General features: G+C 63.3%; 1 protein-coding gene across 11 annotated transcripts in view; it reads right to left on the bottom strand.

The window, feature by feature from the left end:
* The window catches only part of ADCY7 (adenylate cyclase 7), a 47241-nt gene that overhangs the window by 2798 nt on the left and 23211 nt on the right, over positions 1 to 21232 (bottom strand). For all 11 annotated transcript variants that reach the window (XR_004301802.1, XM_032424373.1, XM_032424378.1 and 8 more), the window contains 23 exons: positions 20264 to 20467; positions 19045 to 19206; positions 18144 to 18293; positions 17665 to 17813; positions 16757 to 16868; positions 14590 to 14717; positions 14256 to 14414; positions 13890 to 14022; positions 10563 to 10754; positions 10392 to 10426; positions 9812 to 9895; positions 9452 to 9524; positions 8086 to 8183; positions 7236 to 7320; positions 6796 to 6921; positions 5868 to 5954; positions 4639 to 4832; positions 3780 to 3870; positions 3254 to 3409; positions 2633 to 2779; positions 1097 to 1201; positions 798 to 912; positions 86 to 210 (listed from right to left, as the gene is read on the bottom strand). Coding sequence is in view for 10 of the 11 variants with exons in the window: in XM_032424373.1 (XP_032280264.1) it covers positions 86 to 210; positions 798 to 912; positions 1097 to 1201; positions 2633 to 2779; positions 3254 to 3409; positions 3780 to 3870; positions 4639 to 4832; positions 5868 to 5954; positions 6796 to 6921; positions 7236 to 7320; positions 8086 to 8183; positions 9452 to 9524; positions 9812 to 9895; positions 10392 to 10426; positions 10563 to 10754; positions 13890 to 14022; positions 14256 to 14414; positions 14590 to 14717; positions 16757 to 16868; positions 17665 to 17813; positions 18144 to 18293; positions 19045 to 19206; positions 20264 to 20467 (2910 nt within the window). In the remaining variant the exon portion in view is untranslated. The remainder of the gene's footprint in view (positions 1 to 85; positions 211 to 797; positions 913 to 1096; positions 1202 to 2632; positions 2780 to 3253; positions 3410 to 3779; positions 3871 to 4638; positions 4833 to 5867; positions 5955 to 6795; positions 6922 to 7235; positions 7321 to 8085; positions 8184 to 9451; positions 9525 to 9811; positions 9896 to 10391; positions 10427 to 10562; positions 10755 to 13889; positions 14023 to 14255; positions 14415 to 14589; positions 14718 to 16756; positions 16869 to 17664; positions 17814 to 18143; positions 18294 to 19044; positions 19207 to 20263; positions 20468 to 21232) is intronic.

Genomic DNA, 21232 nt, shown 5'->3' with positions numbered 1-21232 from the left:
GTCACATTGTTGACCGATGCCCAGGTCCCTGCGCCTCTGGGAAGTTCCTCCCCCTGTGGTCATAGGTTCCCCAGCTGGGTTGTACCTGGATCTTGCCAAGTTCTCCAGTGCTCTCCATCCGGCTGGCAACGTTGACCGTGTTTCCCCAGATGTCATACTGAGGCTTTCGTGCCCCAATCACTCCAGCAATCACGGGCCCGTGGTTTATGCCTGGAGGGAACATTTGTGGTTGGCGGGTCAGGGAGGCCAAGCCTCAGGCTCTGCCCTTAGCAGCAGCCACAGAAAACATCGACCAACAGCTGAAATGGCTAGAGGGGACTTCCCAAGCCTGTGACAGGAGTGCTCATTTGGGGTGCGCGAGAGGCACCCCGGGCAGCCCTCTTCCGGCTGCTTGCTCCAGAAGTTGGGCTGCGGTTAGCACTTTTCTAATATCTGCTCATCTCCCAACCAAGAACAAACGGGCTGTGAGCACCAGCCCTGCAGCTAACACGGGGTGGTTAGGTCAGTAACTTGGCTTTGTTCTCAGAATGTTGTAAGGTTTACAGAAGGTGATTTTGGGGTTCTCCGTTTTCTGTAGGGTTCTGTTCTTATCTACTCACAACTTCCAAAGCTAACTTTATAAACAGAATGCCAAGGAAGAGTAATTGCCCTGTCGCCAGCGTTGCAAGGCCGAGAGGGCGTTCTCAAGGCTTTCCCGCTAGACAGTGAAGTGCACCGTCAGGCCTGAGCGTGCGCTTGCCAGGAGGCACGGGCCCAGCCGCCCTCCCCGAGCCCGGCCCCGCTCTCTGGGCCCTCACCAACTCGGAGGCGGAAGGAGTTGAAAGAATGCCGGTTGATGCCGTCCAGCTTGCTCATCAGGGCGATGCTGAAGTCCACCATGATGCCAATGTGCGCGTGCTGCCGCTCCAGGTCCTGCGGGACAGAGCGCTGCGCACGGGGGCCGCGGGTCCCCTGCCCCGACTTCCCGCCTGCACTGGGTGTCAGGCAGCCAGGAGGCTGGGCCGCGAGGTCCTCTGCCCCTCCCTCATAGGACGGGCCTGGGACCTGCTGAATCCCCCTAGTGGGGGACTGGGACGTGAGGCCACCAGCTCAGTACCTGGTTCTCAGTCCCTGAGGGGCTGCTGAGCCCTGCGGCTGCCATGTATGTGCTGCCGATGGTCTTGATCTTCTCCACGCTGCTGAACTTGGGCTTTAGAAGCAGCTGCGGGACAAAGGGACACCCCGAGGTCTGAGAAGGGGTGGGGTCCCTCCCGCCACTGCTCCTAATGCCGACATTTCTCACGTTCGGCCTTCCCTTGTGAGTGGACAGCCGAGTCCACGCACGGACGAGGCCTCTGGTTCTGTCCCTGCTGCCCGGTCCTCCCGTTTGCGTCAGGACTCTCGTTCTTAAGGAGCAAGCACAGCCCAACAGGATCTACCCAGGAATGTCGAATGTTCGCAGCTAAGAACGAAATCCAAGGGGCGCGTGGGTGGCTCAGTTAAGCATCTGACCCGTGGTTTCAGCTCAGGTCATGATCTCAGGGTCCTGGGATCGAGCCCCACATGGGGCTCCGTGCTGAGCATAGAGCCTGCTTAAGATTCTCTGTCTCTCTCTCCCTGTGCCCCTGCCCCCTGCTTGTGTGCTGTAAGTAAATCCTTAAAAAAAAAATTAAGGGGTGCCCGGGTGGCTCAGTCGTTGGCCTTCGGCTGAGGTCACGATCCCAGGGATCGAGCCCCACATCGGGCTCCCTGAGCAGGAAGCCTGCTTCTCTCTCTCCCACTCCCCCTGCTTGTGTTCCCTCTCTCGCTGTCTCTATCAAATAAATCTTAAAAAAAAAAAAAAATGAAGTCCAAACCAACGGACTTCTTCTGGAAGAGTTGGTAGCGTGGGCTTGGCTGGGAATCAAACTACAGCAGCCCCCCTTACCAACACTCCCAGACCCCAGTGGCTGCCTGGCACCGCAGGGTCCCGAGCCCTCCACAACGTATGCTCTCTCGCCCACGAACTCGCCTGTGATGAGGTTTAGTTAGAAATCAGGCACAGGGCACCTGGGTGGCTCAGTTGGTTGGGCGACTGCCTTCGGCTCAGGTCATGATCCTGGAGTCCCGGGATCGAGTCCCGCATCGGGCTCCCTGCTCAGCGGGGAGTCTGCTTCTCTCTCTGACCCTCCCCCCTCTCATGTGCTCTCTCTCCCTCTCTCATTCTCGCTCTCTCAAATGAATAAATAAAATCTTTAAAAAAAAAAAAAAAAAAAGAAATCAGGCACGGTGAAAGGTTAACAACAGAACCACGCGCCCTGATAAAATTACGTGAAGGGTCCCTCTCTCAAAAACTCTTCCTGTACTGCGTTCGTTCCTCCTCCTCCTCCTGGTGATGAGATGAAGCGAGGCACATGACAGGGACGCTGGACACGGCATTCGGCCACTACCGACTTCCTGGCCATGTGTCGGGAGGGGGGTCACCTGCTCACGCGGCCAGCAAACCACAGGTAAGGGCACCGCTGCCTTCTTCAAGGACCCTCATCTGACCTGAGCTGGCTGCCCCTCGCAGAGAAGGTAACAAAGCGCTTACTGAGAGAAACGCAGGGAAAGGCGCATGCGTCCCTCTCCCGATCTGGGGGGCCCGTGCCCACGGCCCGCACCCTGCCCGAACCTCGTCGAAGTCGGCGATGATCTCGTTCAGCAGGCGCAGACACTCCAGCCCCTCCTTGTTGACGTCGCACTCTGTGTAGAAGACTTTGAAGTCCGGCACGGACGCGAACATGACACACACGCAGTCGTAGGACTGATGGTACCAGTCCTGGATGGGGGCGGGCAGAAGACGACCTTGCGCCAGCCGGCCGTGCCGGGGGACAAGCAAGCACAGGGACGCGGCCCCTCGGCCGTCCCACGAAACTTTCAGGGGCGGGGGGCGCAACGCGAGTGTCGCTCAGCCTGCCTTAACGCCTGAGACTCCCATCTGAGTGCACTGGTTGGGGCGGGCTCAGGGTGGTTCTGACTCGGCGCTACCCTGGGTCCCGGGGCTGACGCTGAGAGCCCCGTGGAGCGGGCCAAGGTCACAGGGGGCCTGGGTCCTCTTGCGTAAAATGCTGCGGCACGGAACCCGTGGACCACGCACGTTTTCATCCGCGCAGACCGTCCGGACCACAGAGGCCTGGACATGCAGCCGGTGCCCACCAGCCCCCGGGCGGCCCCACGGCCCCCGGAAGTGCGGGCCCCAGGTACCCTCCGTCTCTCCCTACCCGGGGCCACGCAGCGCCCGCTGGCACCACACCTCATTTAACTTGTCACCAATGAAGTGAGCGGCCACGTGGGCTGGCAAGACATTCTCCAGAAGAAGGCGGTTCACATTCTCCATGGTTTCAAACTCTTCGTGTTCCTTCTTGAACTTCTTCTTCCACAAACAGTCCAAGCGGCAGTAGTAGTCAATCTGCGGACAGCGGGCAACATCGATGTCCTGGCCGCCGTGAGCGGGGACACGAGGACACACGTGTTGCCCCGGGGCCTGCTGAGCCAGCCCCTCAGTGCTTCCACCCTGTGTCCCCGGCTAATGTCCCCAGCTCAACGGCCACCTCCCCGTGGCCTCAGAATGCCAGTCAGCCGGGACTCCGTTCTCCCAAGTGACCCACGTGACCAAATGTCACTGGTGTCCTGAGCGGAGGGGATGCGGGGAGGCGAGGACCCGGGGACCAGGGTTTCCGTACTGGGCGCTGTCTCCCATGCAGCCCCAAATCTGCAGACGCCCCGGCCCGGTTGTGTCCCCCCCCACCCCATCCCCGCCGCTGAGCATGGGGCCCTACCTGTCTGGAGAGCATGAGGAGGGTGACGTAGAACAGAACCAGGTAGAAATTGGTCATCGCCTTCGCGTCCTTCCACACACAGAACGGGGAGCTGCGGGACACGAAGGGGAAAGGCCAGAGTCGCTCGTGCCCGGCCCTCAGACGCGAGCCCGGGACAGACGGCTGCCCTCAGCTCACATCCTCAGGGCACAGACACGAAACAAGTGACTTTGGGGTGACAAGAGAAGATGGTCTGACTGGGAGGTGGGGGAGGCCTCACTGAAGTGACGTCTGAAGGAAAAGCACTCCAGGCAGGTGAGGGGACAGCCAAGCACTCCTCCAATTCAGGGACTGCAGCTCTCAGCAGGCCCAGGGGAGCAGATTTTGTTCTGGGTCCCCAAATTCAAGGGGAGCCAGGCCCCTCTCCTCAACCCATCGGGCCGAGAGCCCCCAGAAGCACACACACACCATCCCTTCCCACACCACAGGGCTCAGCCACCAGTCCAGGGACAGACCAGAGACAACTGTTGTTTCCAGAACTCTGGAGATCCGGGACACGGCTCAAGGAGGGGGACCGGGCTAGAGCCGAAGCCTCCCCCCCCACACCCCAAGAATGGCGTAGACAGGAGGATCCAGGAAGCCTCCGTGGTTCTCGGGATGTCCCCCAGAGAACCTGCAGATGAGTGACACTCCAGCTCTGAGTGTACGGACCTGGGACCATCACGTCCCCTCCTGTAAAATGGAGACCGTGCCACCTGCCAGCCCAGCCCCCAGGTGTCCAGGCCAACGGCACCGTGAAGGCCAGCACAGCACGGTTCAACATTACACCCCACGGACCACACTCGAGACGGGCAGGGGGACAGGGTGCTTCGGGCCCCACCTGAGGGTACTGTTGGTCTCGGTGAGGTTGTCCACAACATGGCCACAGCAGTCCGACTGCCAGCACGGGGAGATGTTGAAGAGCACCAGGTAGGCCACCAAGGCCACGGTCAAGAGCACGACCTTTAGCTCCAGGCTCATCCGCAGGAAGACCGAGCAAGCGACAAAGGCCAGGATGCAGCTACAGGTGTAATACTGGGGTGATGGGGGGCGTCGGTCACCATGAGGCAGCTCCTGGACCCAGGTAACCAGGACGGGGAACCTCTAGCGCTGGCACCCCGACTCCAAGCCCCTTTCCAGCGCCGGGGCAGGGGGGGGGCGTGAAGGGCCAGCGCATCTGCAACACTGCTCTCAGCCTTGATGACCTCCCTTCTTAGCAAAGAGCAGACCACACAGTCTAGAACTTCTGAGCATCGCATTGTTTTTACTCTGTTTTTACTTCTACTTATGGCAGGTGAACTCACTGAAGGGAGGGGAAAAAAAGTAACTACAACTGCAGTGGCCTGTGGATGTGACAAAGGTGAGGGCAGCAGTACGCACACCCCTGAACAGCCTCCCCGCCTCCAGTTCTGCCCCGAGCTTGCCCTTCCCAAAGGGCATCGCTGCCCATGTTCATCTACACTCAAGATCATGCTGTGGCTCCCCGCTGCCCCCAGAAGAGAGACCAAGCTCTCTATCCTGGCGCTCAGGCTCCGCCCCCACCCCCGATCTAGATCAAACCTACCTCCGGCTCCGTGTCTCAGCTGTCCCCGCACCTCCCCACGACACCACCGCCTGAAGCCCTGCGGGCTCCCATTGCGTGCCTCAGCTTTTCTCCCTGTCCCAGAACCTTTCTGTCCTTCAGAGACCAGCTCAAAATTCACCATGGCCTGCGGAAGTCCCCCACCCTCCGCTGCCGCGCATCGGGGCTCCCCAGACCTGGCTTCTGCTGTCGGCCTGCCTGAGGCCAGTCATGGCTCCACCACCCATGAGGCCAACCAGTCAACCTCTCGGGGCCCCTCCTCGCGCCTTGGATGAAGCAGCACCGGCCCCGAAGGCCCTGTGTCCTCCAGGACCAGAGGCCACCTCGGCCCCGGCTGGGCCTTGCTCTCTCCATCTCCTGGGAGGGGCTGGACTCCGCTCCCCCGCACCCCGTGGCCTCCGGCACTCAGGCGGGGCACTGCGCAGGAGCAGGGCCCAGCGGGGGCACGCGGGGCCCAGCGGTCTGGGCCAGGGCCCGGCTGCACTCACCGGGAGGAGCCCGCACGTGTTGCTCCCAGGCCTCGGGCTCGTCTGGTTGCCCGCAGGCAGCCCCGGGGCCGAGAAAGGCATCAGCGGCTACAGAGAAGACAGGTCACTGTGAGGGGTGGCCCAGGCACCTGGGACTCTAGGACCTGCCAGGCCAAGCTCCAGGCACGCCCAGAGCCGCGGTGCCCCGACTCCCGGCCACAGGCATCCGCTTCCCACAGGGGAGAGGTCCGGGGAGGAGGAGAGTGTAAAATGAAGCCCCACGTGCACCATCGCCAAAGCATCAGAGGCTGATTCGGGGCTGGGGGAGGCAGGGGAGAAGCTGGGATCAGCATAGTCAGTGAGCCCCCTTCTCCCCAGGAGACCCTGAGTGTAGTGGTCACAGGGTCTCAGGGACACGGAGAGCCCCTGGCTCCAGAGGTCAGAGCTGGGAGGACCAGCAGGGACACGTGCTGTCCGCAGCACTGAGCACGCGAGCCAGGCCTGAGAAGCAGGGGCTCAAGTGTCCTCCCCAGCCTGTGCCCAGGGCCACTCGCCCTAGCGAGGAAACGGAGTCTCAGAGAGAGTAAGCCAGGGCCTCCCCAGGTAGAAGGATGAGGATGAAGAAGGTAGGAGATGCCAAGAAGACTGGTGGTTCAAGACATCCTGTCCTTGTGGGGCTGGCCACGTAAGCTCTCTGGGGGCCCCAGGTCCTCGTGTGAAAAGCGAAGGGGAATGAGCCCAGGCCCATCTCAGGGGCCTCGCGGAGCCCGCCCACAGGGCCCTGCAGAGAGCTACACCAGATGCAGCTCTCGGGCAGGAGACTGTGGGATTCGAGAACCTGAAGGTGCCCAGGGTCTAGGACTGGCTCCCCCGTCCCCCCAGGAAGCACGCACAGGCAGGAGGGCTCCTCGCCAGGGCCCGCCATGCCCACCCACCCCCCAGAACCCACCAGGTTGACGATGGCGATGCTGAGCAGGCTGCCAATAGTCAGGACGGCCAGGGACAGGCGCAGCAGGGGCTGGGTCTCCACGCTCTCGGAGATGGCCTGCAACATCCCCCGGGCCGGGCAGCACCTCTGTGAAGGCACGGGGTCAGGGGGCCGGCGCCAGCACGGGGACAAGGACCCCTCGGCCCAAGGGCCCAGCGGACGTGAGGGCTCCCGAGAGCTCCACTAGAGCTCAGGCCCAGAGCTCAGGACGCACGGGTGCACAGACAGAGGGGACGCTCCCACCCTCAGGGCCGGGGACAGCCGCAGCCGCTTGGGGGCCCCCGGCAGCCCGGGAAGGTGGCATTACTGGGAGAAGTGCTCTGCAAACTGTCGCCCGGGCAGGAGGGGCGCGGAGGGCCGGCGGCGCAGGGCCAGGTGCCCGGTCAAGGGCTCCCACTCACCAAGAACTCGTGGGCAAAGCACAGGCCCAACACCAGCGCCAGCACGCAGGCCACCAGCCCGAAGGACACACCCAGAGCCGCCATCCTGGAGAGCAGAAAACCCTAGGTCTGGGGGACCGTCGGCCCAGGGCCAAGCCGCAGGCATGCTCCCCAACCCCCAGCACCCCAATTCTCAGGCTCCCAGCCGCCTCCTGCCCCCCCAAACTGCCATCTACACTCAGCAAAGGGGATCTCTGAGCACCGTGGTCCAGCTGCCCCACTCATGCACGAGGCCGGGGCCACGTATCTGAGAAACGGGTGGGCACGCAGCCTTCAGACCCACGGCCGCCCCGAAGTACCAGACGGAAGGGCTTCTGCCTAGTTTGTCTTTAGGAAGCACATCCTAAACCCCAATCCTAGTGGATCCTCTGGCCTCACCCCCTTCCAGAACCCACCACGTAGCTGCCCTCACTCCTTCCCTGTGACCTCCCCCCCGCCCCGTCCATCCCCCGCCAACAGGGGCCATGCACCCGGATAGGGCACGAAGCCCTCTGAGCCTCAGTTTCCCACATCTAAGAGGGAGCTGGAGGTGGCTACGGTTCTGGGAGTCTGCCTTCTGGGACAGCGGTCGCCTCAGGCCACATGCCCACAGGGCCACACAGGTCTCAGGGGACTGGGAAGGCCTGCGGCTTGACAGGACGAGCACATTCGATGGAAACAAAAGTAAGCACTGGGGAGCCCAGGTGTGGGCCACAGCCCCTGGTCCAGTCTCTGGGACTCCAGGCTCCTCCTGCCGGTCGGGCAGCACACGCAGCTTTTCTGGGGGCTCTGCCAGGCCCCGGGCCCGCGCATCCCGCCCACCCCAACTGACCTGGGCATGAGCAGGGCCTGGACCAGCAGGATGCAGACGAAGACGAGGCTGGCGCAGGCGAAGTAGTGGCGCGCCCGGGGGATGGGCGCCAGGCGGTACTGGGGGCGACGGGGACGGTCAGGGCCGCTTGCTCCGCCCCTTCCCGGCCCACCCCGGCTCAAGTTAATCAAAACTCACACCCACACCCTGGGGACCTGGGTGGCTCAGTCGGTTAAGCGTTGGACTCAGGTCATGATCTCAGGGTCCCACTCAGCGGGGAGCCCGCTTCTCCCTCCCCCCTGCCCCTCCCCCCCTCGTGCATGTGTGCGCTCTCTCTCTCTCTCTCTCTAAAACAAATAAATAAATCTTTAAAACAAACCTCACATACTCCTTCAGTTCCAGGTGATGATGGGACATCATCATGACCAAATGACCTTCATTCTGTTCCCTGACGTTTAGAGCTGATCCCTTCCCCTCCCCCACCCCACCTAGGTCTCTGACTCTATTTCCCAGGTCGCTGAGAAGCCTATGGCCCCAAGCTTGGGGACGGGAACCAAGTCTGAGCTCTGGGGCTGGCGGTGGGTCTGTCCTCCCCCCAAACCCAGGAGTAAGGCCGGGCCTGAGCCCCTAGCTAGTGGGCGGGGGGACCCCGTGCCGCTCGCACCCCTACACCAGGCACAATCTCATGATCTCGCCACAGGGGCTCCTGCTGCACGTGAGCAAACCGGGGCTCAGAGAGTCCGGCAGCCTGCCCAGGGTCACACAGCTGCTGGCAGGCCTGCCAGGCAGGTTTCCCTCAGACCCCAAGCTCCTCACCGAGGGAGCCCCGACTCAGGAAGCCCCAGCCAGAGAAAGACCCCACCACCACCAGCAATCTTGAGGCTGAGAGGGGAAAGAAGCCCCAGCACCAGAGCCCCGTGGCCTGGGGCCACCCTCACGGGCCACACCAGAAGCCAGAAGCCTGTGCAACGGGTAACAACGGCCACCTTGTCCGGCCGTGTGAGGTTTCAAGGACATACATGTGTGCCGGGGACATGGCCAGAACACAGTAGGCGCTCAATAAATAAGTAAACAGCTGTAGAACGGCATAAAAGCACGTAGTTGTAGCAGCCAGAAGGGAGAACCAGGCTAAGGCGTGCGCTGGCCCTTACCCGCTGAGGTCCTAGCATATGAGGGGAGCAAAGGTCTCCCAAACCCAAGTGGGAGAATCCCTAACAGGGCACAAGTCAGGTACAGGAGTGAGGCCAACAGGAAGACAGTCCAAGCAAGGCGGGACTGGGCCCCCACCCACCCCCATGGCCCGCCGGGGTGATTGCCCACCACCCTCCCTGAACAGACGTCGGAGCGGTGGCCGCCCCACCCCAGGCCTGGAGCCCCCGTTCCTCACCTCTCGCTCGAAGTCCTTCTCCAGGAAGATGGACCCGAAGGTGTAGAAGTCATCGGACTTGGAGCAGCAGGGCCTGAGGGGTGGCAGGCGCAGGCCGTGAGACACAGGGCCTGGGGGAATAGGGGGGCCCGCCCTCGGGAGGAGATGGGGGAGGGGGGTGGAAGGGGGCCCCACTCTGGGGAGCAGGGAGATGGGGGGCAGAAGTCCACCCTCAGGAGGCAGCACCAGGGAGGCAAAGGAACCACCACAGACGCAGCCGGAGCTGGGCCACCAGGCATGCGGGCACAAGGTGGGCCTGGCTGTATGGGGAACCCCCATCCGGGGGGGGGGACAGGGCAAACAGAGGCCTCGGGGTCCCACCTCGTGGAGCTCAGCCCCTCGATGGCTGACAGCATCTCCTCGTCGTACGAGTCGTCCTCCGACCGCCCCTTGGGGGACGCGCTCCTGCAACAGGAACCGAAGCGCATCACCCCAGGACCACACCCGCCCGCCCCGAGACAGGAGTGAGCACGAGGCAGCCCCCCCGTCTGGGCGCCCAGACGCCTGCAGGAGGCCCCAGAGCCTCGTGCGGGGTGGCCGAGGAACAGGAGGGTCCCACTGAGGCCCAGAGAGGGCAAGTGGAGGCCCGGCATCCAGCAGCCGGCCCAGGTGGCCAGCAGCCCAGGCGGCAGCAGAGGACCTCTAAGGCCTCTTCCCCTCCACCCGCAGGCTTCCCTCACGCCAACCACTGACCCGGCCCCGGGGGGGGACACCACAGGCACTCCATTACTGTCAAGTTCTCATTCCAAGCCACAGCCCCTCCGAGCTGCCCTCCTGGACAGAGGATGGTCAGGGTAGGCTGCCTGGAGGGGGCGGACACTAGGGGGGTGACTGGGGTGGGGCAGGACTTGGTCAGGAAGGCAGGCCACAGTTGACGGAGAGGAGGGGATGGTGCACGTACCTGTCAGGGGTCCGGTGGCGCCGCAGGGGAATGGTCTGGAAAGGAAAGGAGAGGGGACAGTTATTCTGCACTGAGGGGCCCCCGAAGTCTGTCCCTGGACTGGGTCTCTCATCTCCCGCACCCTCGGACACACGGGGCAGGTGCCGAGCAGTCTGGGAGGCAGCGTCCTACCTTGGGCCTCCGCCCGCTGGGGACGGGGGTCTCGCCGCTGCTCACGCTCTCACGGTGGTTGAGGTGAGCAAAGGGCCGCGCGGCCCCCCAGGACTCGAGGTAGCGGGTCATGCGCACGGATGCCCGCATCTTTAGGGCCGCGTCCCCCTTGGGCTTGGGGAGGTGCTGGCTGGGCGGGGGCGGCTGCCGGCTCTGTAGGCAGACACAGACACGGCCTGTCCCCAACCCCCTCAGCCCAGGAAGGGTCCCTGCCCCCAACCCACTCCCCCTGAAATGCCACACTGCCCCGAGTGCTGGCCAGGCTGGGGAAAAAGAGAATGGCAGAAACGCTGCTGGGTCTGCAAGCCCCTCGGGGACCGGCTATGGCCCAGTGCACTCCTTGGCTGGGCTGCATAGGAGGTCCCAGCTCGGGCCCTGTCCTTCCCAGGCGGCCAGGAGATTGGGGATCACACACAACTGTGCACAGCCCCTCAGACCCTTCTCTGCCTCCCCAGGGAAAGATCGGGCCGAAGTCCTAAGCCCTAAGACCCTGCCGGCCCCGTGACGCTCTGTGGCACCACTGTCTCCCTTGGGGCCTGAAAGCCCACTGGCCTCTCCCCGTGGGGACACCCCGGGGAGACAGTACCCAGGAAAGCCACAAGCATCCTACCCAGCCCACCCACATGTGGCCGGCACATGTCCTTCCAGGAGGGAGCAGCTGGAGGAAGAGGAGTGCGGGCCAGGAACCCAGAGAGCCGGAGAGACGGCCCACCGAGGGGCCAGCCCCACCCCCTGGGCAGCGTTCCAGGCCCTTCCACTCCTACGGCCCCCACTCCACGGCAGGGAGCGTTAAGTGCCATGTGCCTGCTGTGGCCGGGTCAGGGAGAGGGTGTCAGCCCGGCCGGCCTCCTCCGTGGCCCCCTGCCCCCCACCCCCCTAAGAGCAGGGGACCGTCCCCTGCTGGGGAGGACGGGCAGGACTGTAAAAGGGAGAGAGAAGAGAAACAGTGCCAAGGCCGCCAGAGACAAGCTTGAACCATCTCCAAGTCCCCCTACCCCCTGTCCCCTTGGGTCTCTGCAAACACCCACAAGGACCAGCATCTACGGCCACAGACACTCGCTAAGCCACAGGCAGCAACTTTCCTAGAAACTTCTAGCCTCCTTTCGGGATAGAAACATTTTTAAGCCCTGAGATGCGCCTGTCTGCCTCGCCAGTGGGACCAGCTGGAATCCGGCTGTGCCGCGCCGAGAGCCACCTGCCCTGGAGTCGGGGGAGGTCCCATTCTCCGTCTCCCCTTTACAGGTCGGCAACTCTGCCCCCGCAGCCCCCAGCCGCTCAAGTTTGGGGTCGCTAGCACTTCTCACTCACTGGGGCTTCCTGAGAAATAAATGTGCACTAAAGATCCATCAGCTCTGAGTATAAAGGCACCTGTTCTGAAGCGGGCCCCGGGAGGGCACCTGCAACTGTCACCAGCCCGCAGGTGACCCCCACCGGCCACCTGCCACCTCTGGACAACCTGCAGAGGCCAAAGTTGGGGAAGGCCGGCCACATCGATAGCAGGAGGCACCCCTGAGCGTGCGGCGGCCTGTGCGCACACATAAGGGCACGTCTCCCAGCTCCGTCATCAGGTGAAGAAAGCAAGGTACCAAGCGGGTGCGGGGCACACCACCCTCGGCTTGGCAAGGGCGCGGGACAGTCCCTCGACTCCTAGTGTGCATCGGCATCTCTGTGGAAGGGAGACTCGCCACGCTGTCCCCTTCAGCGGGGACGCCGGCCGCAGGCAAGGGTGTGAGGACAACGGCCCGCAACACCCCCTTCGTGCTTTTTGAATGTTCAACTACGTGAATAAATGAAATTCAACAAAGATGGGGAAGGTAGGGTTGCTGGAAAAACTGTAGGATGCCCAGTTAGATCCTGCACAAAACAGACACATGCTAAAAACTTCGTCGTTTGTCTGAAATTGAAGCTTGCCTGCGAGTCCCGCAGCGGCCTTGCTGAGGGGAGGGCTTAGAGCTGTCCCTGCCACCACCTTGCAGGACGGGGCTCTGCTTCTGGGCACACGCTCTCTGAGCCCCGGCTCCATCGCCAGGCGCTGCTCTAGGCGCGGGGATGGCAGCCTGGACAGGCCGCTCCCCCTGCCCTGAGCCTGCCCATGTGGAGCTCACAGTGACAGCAGACAAGCAAAGAGGATAAACCAACAGGAGCACTTGCAAGCAAGCCGAGAGAGCTGCGGGCAGAGACAGCAGCAGTGACAAGCGTCCTGCGGCACAAAGAGCCTGGCAGTGGAGGGCAGGGGCTGGGGTGAAGGGCGCTCAGGGGGAAAAGGGGGGGCGGTCAGAGAAGAGGGCAGGGCCCAGAGCTGCAGGGTACGGGGTGAGGGACTGGGTTGTATTCCATGACTGTGGGGTGGAAGCAGCCCCGAGGTGCCCAGGAAGGGTTTCCCCAGATGCTAACTCAGCACCCAGGGCCCACGGCCGGGGAGGGGAGGTTGCTGAGCGGTTCCCGTCCCTGGGGAACATCACGGGGCCCAGGAGGCTCGCAGGCTGGCCCTCCGCTTCCCCCCCACTCCGCGAGACTGGCAGTCGGGCCAGCTCTGAGGACAGCCAGGGCCAGAGACAGAGGGAGCTGGAAAGAGCCCGTCCTGTGGCCGACATTCTTGAGCAAGCCCCAAGGATGATTCAGCGAGGCCGCCAGACGAGCTGGCCTCCCGTGGCAGGAAAGCAGGGTCTGTGTGGGCGCGGGGCAGGCCAGGGCCCACTGCCTCGGAGCGGCCCAGCAGCTGCCTCCGCCTCGGCGTCCTGACGAAAGCGGGGCCTCCAAGCAGGTAGAAGCATCAGCCTGCGGGGCGGCCACCCACGGGGGCAGAACCCACGACACACCGAGGCTCCTGCCCGGCGGCCCCCTGGCCATTCCTTGCTGTCCTGAGTCTTATCCAAAGCATGTCTTACAAATGTGTCCTCTCAAAATCCGGGAAATGAGTGACAAACCCCTGGAAAATAAACTAGCAGTGACTATCATTTCTAGAATGTTTATGAGGTGCCCAGTTTGTGGTGAGCGGCTCGCTCACACGAGCTCTTTCTCCTCCTGAGGTAGGCATTGTAGTTGTTGCAAGTTCACTGAGGCCCAGAGAAGCTGTGTGGAGCCTAGAACACACTCAGTGACAGGGAGCTCACTCCCACCCCGGGCGGGCCTCTTCCCCACCTCTCCATGGCCTGGAAGGGAAAAAAACTCTCCCTCCACGGGGGTCTTCCCCCAGGGTGTGGACCCCACTCGCCAGCACAGTCCCGGCCCAGAGGGTCTCCTCAGCCAGCCCCGCCCACCCTGCCCACTGCTTCTGAGCCCTCGTACCCGGGGGTCGATGACCAGGTAGGTGCGGATGTTCATCTCTTTCAGGTAGGGGTCCCGCTGCTGCCCGTGCCCGTCCTCCACCTCATACGCCTTGTCCAGGTGGTTCAGCGTCGCCTCTGTGATGTGCACCCGGCTGGGGGAAACCAGCCCCGAGTCAGAGCTGCAGGGCCCAGAGAAGGCCGGCACCCACCCAGAGGTTGCACAGCACGCAGGGCCAAGCAGGCCAGAGCCCAGCCTGGCTCCCCCAACGCGAGGTCATCGCTTCCATCTCTGACCCCACTCTGACCAACCCCCTACCCCCTCCGCCCGCCCAGCCCAGAGCTGGCCCATGGCCTCTGACCCAGCCACGGTCCTGCTGAACCTCACCCAGGGACTCCAGCCGCCTCCATCCTGTTGGCCAGGGACACATCGTGGGACCACACGTCGTATTGCCATTTGCGCAGCCCAATGACCCCACACAGCACGTTCCCTGAGTGTATGCCCACACGCATGCTGATGTCCACGCCTGTGGCCTCTCGCACCTGCCTGGGCAGAGCAGTCCCGTCACCCCATCCCAGCCAGGGCTGCGGAGGGACCCAGGCAAGCCTCGGGTTCCTCATCTGCAAAGTGGGTACAGTGCATTCCCTACCATGCCCTGGGAAGCAGGAGGGGTCCATGATGGGGACAGGACCCAGTGCCCGGGCCTGCCCAGGGTACCTACTTAATGGCCTCACACATGTCCAGCCCCATCTTCACGCAGTTCCGGGCATGGGTGGGCAGGGATACGGGCAGACCCGACACGCAGTAGTAGCAGTCCCCCAGGATCTTGATCCGCATACACTCATTGGCCTGCAGGGAGGAGAGCATTCCAGGCAGATGAAAGACGCAGCATGTGCAAAGGCCCGGCAGGCGGAAAGCTGTTTGAGTACCCAGCAAAGCAGCCCGTGCGGCTGAGGTGGAGGGAGTAGAGGACATGAAGACAGGTGGCAGGTGCCACAAGCCAAGGGGCCAGCAGGTGTCAAGGTAACCCGAGAGATGGCTAGGCGGCCAGGGATGCAAACCAGCAGGGTCCGGGGAGTGGGGAGAGGACAGAAAGATGGAAGTGAATGCTGAGGCTGGGGCCACATAGGAAAATGCCCCTGAGGAGATGGGGGGCCCAGCAGGCTGTCTGAGATTCCATCTGAGGTACTACTGCAACCACTAGGCCCTCTGTCAGCTCTTGGCCAAGGTGGGGTGGGGATTTAGAGACTCTGAAGAAGGGGCTACATGCCGGCTCCAGGCCCACTCCCCAAGCTCCCCGGGCCCAGCTGCAGCCCTCACGGGGGCCTTAGCAGGCAGCTGGAAGGCCTCCCTCTCCCCATCTGTACAAACGGCCTGCCTCCTGCACCTGCCACAGAGGGAGAGCTGCATCCAAGAGGACAAGGGCAGGTCCCTGGGCTGTGTGGCAGGGAAAGGGCCATGTGTGACCAGAAGCCCAGGCCCCTAGCCCACATATGGCCCAGCTACTGGGAACCCCCACCTGCTTGTTCAAGGGATGTCATGAAGGAAGGAGGCTCCTGAAGGAAGGCTCCAGACTAGACAGGCCCTCCGAATCACTCGGTCCGCAATACCCTGAGGGACAGTGCTCCGGGGCACCCCTGGCCTGAAGTTTGGTCACCGCCCTGCGGTGGTCTTCCCCTAAGAGGGAGGCCGCTCCTGGTGAGGCTCCTAGAACAGAGCAGCTCTGACCACGAGTTCCTAGTGTGGGGCCCGAACTTGCTTCCCACCAAGGCCCAGACCATTGATTCTCCGCCCGTGGAGGCGCCCAGGGGACGCTTCGGAACTCGCCCAGGCGTGGGCACAGGCTGGCTTTTACTGACGCTCTCGACGGGATTCGAACGTGCAGCCAGCGCAGATGGCCACGGCCTTAAATCTTAACACTCGGGTCTCTGCTTAGTGGCCACCGCTAAGTCTGTCTTCACTGGAAGCTGGGCCAGGTGCTCCCCAGGCCCCCCAGCCCCCTACACCCCCTCTTCAAAGCTCAGAGCATACAGGCCGGGGGCAATCGGAGGGCAGGCCCAAGGCCACAGGAGCTCAAGGCTGCCACGTGGCAGGTCTAAGGACCATTTGATGAGTTAATGAATGAGTGCACGCATGCACACATGTACGCACACACACCCATGACCCCCACCCCCACCCCCGGGCTCCATGCCACCCAGGAAGACCAACAGTGAGATCAGCCCTGCCCTGCCCATCTCCAGACCTCTCCCTGCTCAGCTGTACCTGGGAGCCCCTCCTCACCCCATAGCCTCCCCTGCTCAGCACCTGCCACGTTCCCCAGTGTCCTCAGGTCAAGTCCTCCTCACCTCAGCCCTAAATCCTTGCACGTCTGCCCCTGGCACCTCGATCCCCTCATACTCCACCCAGTCACACTGGGCCACGTCCATTCCAAGGGCCCCCAGAGGCTTCTTTCTCCTCCAGCCTTTTGCACACGCTCTTCCCTCTGCCCAGAACTGCTCCTTTTCCTCTTCAGCGTCTCTTTCTAGGTTTCTCAAACTTTAATGTGTGCGCATGGTTCACCAGAGATCTCGTCAGGAGGCAGACTGGGGGCGAGGCCCAGCACTGAGATGGAGGCATCTCCTCCCCCAGGCAGCCTTCCTGAGCGCCCCCTGAGCCCCTGTGCGTGTCCCCGCACGTACTGGCGGTCTCCCACCGGCCTCACTCTCTGGGGACAGGGTCCTGGCCGCCGTGGCCACCCCGCAACCCCACCGCCACTGTGGAACGCTCACAAGCGGTTGCCGACTGAGTGCCGAAGTTCAGCCGGGCCTCTGCATGCCCATCTCGGCACAGCACTGGGCACAGGCCACCCCCGGGGGGCAAGGGGCCAGCACAAAGGCCTGCGGGCTCACCTTGGCGATCTGGTCAAACTTGCCGAAGAGTTCGTTCAGCACCACCACCAGCTCTTTGGGGGAGCAGTCGCTGGCCAGCCGCGTGAAGCCCACGATGTCAGCATAGAGGATGCTGGGGGGGCGGGGGGGTGGGGGGTCAGCGCCAGGCCCCTGGTAGCCCCTGAGCACCCGCCGGCCCTGATCCCAGTCGCCCCGGCCACTCCTCAGCCTCCAGAGGGATGGGACAGAAGCCCAGGGCCGTAAGGATGAATGAACGTTCCAGAGGCTTGGCATTAAAGGCAAAAGGCGGCAGCCCGGAGTTGCAGGGCCCTTGAGAACTGCCACCCCCAGGCCCCCCATCACCGCAGACCGCAGCATTGGGGCACCTCAGAACGTCCTTCTCCCTGCTCACGCCTTCAGAACTAAACCCCGTGGCGAGATGTGGCCCCACGCTCCCCAGGGCTGAGCTCCATGCCCGACACTCTACACGCACACTACCCTAGGAGGACTCCCATCCCACAGATGAGCAAACCGAGGCTCGGGCTGAGGCCTGCTGGAAACCAGAGCGGCAGCGTGCGCCAGATCTCCCAGCTCCAGAGTCCGTGAGCTCCGGACCAACCAGCTCACGGCACCCACCCCTTTGGTTCACTGAGGCTGGTGCCTTCGAGTAAGATGCTGTAGCCCCTTCGAATCCGCCAAAGACTGGGAGACGTCACCTCTTTTGGGGGGCCTGTGCCCCCTTGAGAATCACCTGAAAGGACCCCTTTCTTCCCCGAAGTGCTACTTAGGCACAGAGTTGTACAACTGTAGGGGGCTACCGGATCTCCCCCGACACCAATGTGATCTGATCCCACCCCCCGGGGAAACAAATGGGGAGACTGAGGCCAGCCCCCGGGGGACCCCGCGCACAGGCCCAGCCGGCCACCCACCTGACGTTCTGGTGCCGCTTGACGTACAGGCTGTGAAAGTTGTTGTCGGGCATGTAGCGGCGGTCCCCGCGCTCCTTGAGCCGCTCGATGATGGCGAGCTTCATGCCCATGGAGATGTGGGCCGGCAGCACGGACAGCAGCAGGTTCTCCTGGGCCCCGGGGAGGCGGGGGACAGGCAGGGGGACGTCAGGCCCCAGGCTCGGCGACCTGGCCTCCGTTTGCCCTGTGGCCTTGCCTGCTCTGCCCACGGCCCCCTCCACCCCCGCCGGCCTGCGTCCTGCCCCCAAGCCAGCCCTGCCCCCGGCCTCCCGTGTCCCCAGCAGCCCCTGCAGTGAGGCCGGCACGGGCGTCCACCCTGCGCCCCAGGCACACGCTGTTCAGTGAGCATCTGACGTGCAAAGAGAAAGGACGCAGGGCGTGGGGCCCGGGAGGGCCGGGCAGGGCCAGGCTCGGGCTCCAGGGGGAAGCGGCGTCCACACCTGCTGGCGCTTTTCGATGCGCAGCTTACGCCGGATCTGGATGCACTTCACGGTGTAGGTGAAGAGCTCTCGGGAGGCGTCCTGCATCTGGTGCTTGTGGAAGGCGCCCGTGAGGTTCCCGCACAGGAAGATGACTGCATTGGCCAGCAGCTGGGGGCGAGGCAAGCGTGGGCTCAGCATTCAGCCTGGCCTGCGCCCCGGGGTACCAGCGCCCTTGGTGGGCTGGTGGTGGCACCCCATCCCCATTCTCTGACCTCCCGCCCGCTCGGGCCGGCACCCTTCGTAGGCAGGCAGGGAAACGGGAGCCCAGATGGGCGCTGGTCCCCTAGAGTCACTGTGACTCTAAGACCAGGTCTCAGGCCCTTCTCTGCAGCCAGAGAGCTAGGGCCCCAGAGACCAGGGAAGCAGAAGTGCATCACATCACAGAGCCCAGAGCCCAAGGGGGGGACCTCGAGGACAGTCACAGAAGGCATGGTGCCCCGATGAGTGCCCAGAGCTCTGGGTTCTATTTTCCAGAACCGCTGCAAGGCCAGGTCGGAGGAAACCCCCTCTGCGGACCACCACGAATTGTGCATGTCTCACTCACTCAATGCAGAGACAAGACGGGGTGCCCAGGGATACTCCCAGCCCTGTCGGGACGGGGTTCTGCAGGGCAGACTCACCCTCACAGCGGTGCGCTGGACCCAGGGAGGAGGGCCGGAGCATCTGGGCACCACACGCTAACCGAGAAAGGCTGCAGGGCATGCCCCGCCCTGGGGGCCGGCTTCCCTACCCACTGGGAGGTGCTGAGGCCTCAGGACCAACTCACCTACACCCATCTCCGCCATCCTCAGGCCCAAACCACAGCCCCTGCCCAGGGGCCTTCGCCTGCCCCACCCCCAGACCCCTGTGCGCACCTCACCTGCAGTCCCACCTGGATGCTGGGCTTCGTGAAGGCCCCCTTCAGGGTTCCAAGCACCAGGAGGTGGGAGATGCTGGAGATCACCCCTGCCACGATGGCCCCCTGCATGCTGAAGGGCAGCAGCGTGTACACCACGAAGACGATGAACAGGAGGAAGGGCACCTGGGGGCAGGGCGTCGGGGAGGCTCGGGAACTGGCCACACTGCCCCCACCCCAGGACACAGCCCCAGACAGAACTGACATGGGGGCCCCCACAGCCGCTTGTCTTCTGGGGATGGCCCCAGAAACCTGAATCCTGAGCCCCCTGCCCCCAGGGCGGCCCCCTCCTTTCCCATGTGGGGAGGGACAGTGACAAACACACAATGGAACAAGAAAAAGCCAAAGTGTCTGGATCAGACCCAGCCAACACTATCCATCATTTCCTACGAGCTGATTTATGATCTGAGGCCAAGGCCAAGCCTCCCCAGGAGTGAGACTCCAGGCCCCCGGGACCCAGGGCGTGCCCGCCTGGCGCCCACTGCTGAGGCTCTCCCTCTACTGGACGGCTGGGGCCGCCCACTCACCTGCCGCCTCCAGCCACGCAGCCCCACCCACCGCCCCCAGTCTGCCTGGCTTCCCTGTGCCTCAGCCCACCCCAGCCCACCAGAGGCGACAGTGACCAGCCAGGCCAGTGTGACTCAAGCTGGTTAAGAAAAGGGTCTCTCTTTCAGCTGCAGGGGCGGCGGGACAAGCTGGTGGGGGGGCTGCCTGGAGCCTGGGCAGCATCCGTGCCCGACCTGGGACGGCCTTCTGGGAATGAAATGACACAGAGGAAAACAGAACAGAGGGCAATCGGGACCTGGCCGTCCTGCCAGAGCCCCAGGACTGGCCCCCCAGCCTCTCCTGGCACATGGGCCAATTTGTGCCTTTTTGTCTCTGAGTTGGAGTTGTGTCATTTCCAACCAAATGAGCTCCCCCTACGATGCTCCAGCCAGACATCCACAGGGACGCTCCTCCCAGTTCATCCAGCTCCTCAGCTCAGGGAGCGGAGGGGACAAAATCAGCCCAGGGCCCGCCTTCTGTTGCAGAACCACAGCCCGTAGGAGGAGGAAGGCCCCAGGCCAGCACACCAGATGCAGGCCCTGTCTCCAGAAGGGACCTGATGCCCAGCGAGGGCAGGAGTTGCTGGGCGCACAGCTGGCTGGTGGCATCCAGCCCCCCCGGGGACGCCAGGGTTTACCTGTGCCCAGATAGGGGCCGCCTTCATCCACGAGTCGAACACCAGCGTGTAGCCCAGCATCATGAGGCAGACCCAGATGAGCAGTGCCAAGGCCCTGAGCCACCGCCGGACGAGGCACTCAACATACACCAGCACGTAGAGAGCCACAAACACGGCAAGCGTGAAGAAGGCCATCCCCAGGACAGCCTGGTGTCTGGAGGGGTCCTGGGCAGGGCACACATACACGGAAATGCCATAGCTTTCCCCAGTGAGATGCGCCGTCCCCTCCAGGAAGCCTGCCAGGCTCGCCTGTCCAGCCTGCCCTGAGCAATGTCACCTGCGCTCTCCTCCGCGCGGCTGGTGTTTGTGCTCCCTCTGAGCACCGTGCTCTGCCTTCCCTTCAGGCTGTGTGCTGTCATGGCTAAGGCCTTCACCGCCACCTTCCCCCAGTCACCACGCAGCCCTGAGATGCTACCACTCCGAGCCCTCCCCATTGGGCCTCCTCTGCTCGCAGGGTGCTCTGTGCGTGCCCAGAGGGGGACAGCACAGGAGCTCGGCTGGGGAAAGGAGGAGACGCTGACCCAAGGCATCCCACACAAGGGGACAAGCTGGAGCAAAGGTACAGAGGAGTGACACTGGGAGGTGGCGACCAGGACAGGCGAGTCACAGCTGGGTCAGCGGGGTCTCCCCCTGGACCCCGAAGCTCCGTGGGCACAGAGGCTGATCTGGGGGCCAGCACACAGTAGGCACTCTGGAACCATTTGCTGGAACGAATGTCCTGCGCTTTACAGGCACGCAGATCCAGGCAGCACGGACAGAGGCCCTACTGGGTGCCGGCCACTCCACACACCTCACCCTGCTAATTCCCGGGCGTCTCGGAGGTCTTCTAGAACTCTGCTCTCCCACAGAGTAGCTACTAGCCACGTGTGCCTATTCAAGATTAATCTTATGTGACTTAAAAATCCAGCTCCTCCGTCATACTCGCCACGT

This window comes from Phoca vitulina, unplaced genomic scaffold (genome assembly GCF_004348235.1).
Source record: "Phoca vitulina isolate PV1807 unplaced genomic scaffold, GSC_HSeal_1.0 scaffold30, whole genome shotgun sequence".
In the NCBI taxonomy this organism is placed as follows: domain Eukaryota; kingdom Metazoa; phylum Chordata; class Mammalia; order Carnivora; family Phocidae; genus Phoca; species Phoca vitulina.
Note: the sequence above shows the minus strand (reverse complement) of the source record. Positions and strands in the feature narration are given on the sequence as shown.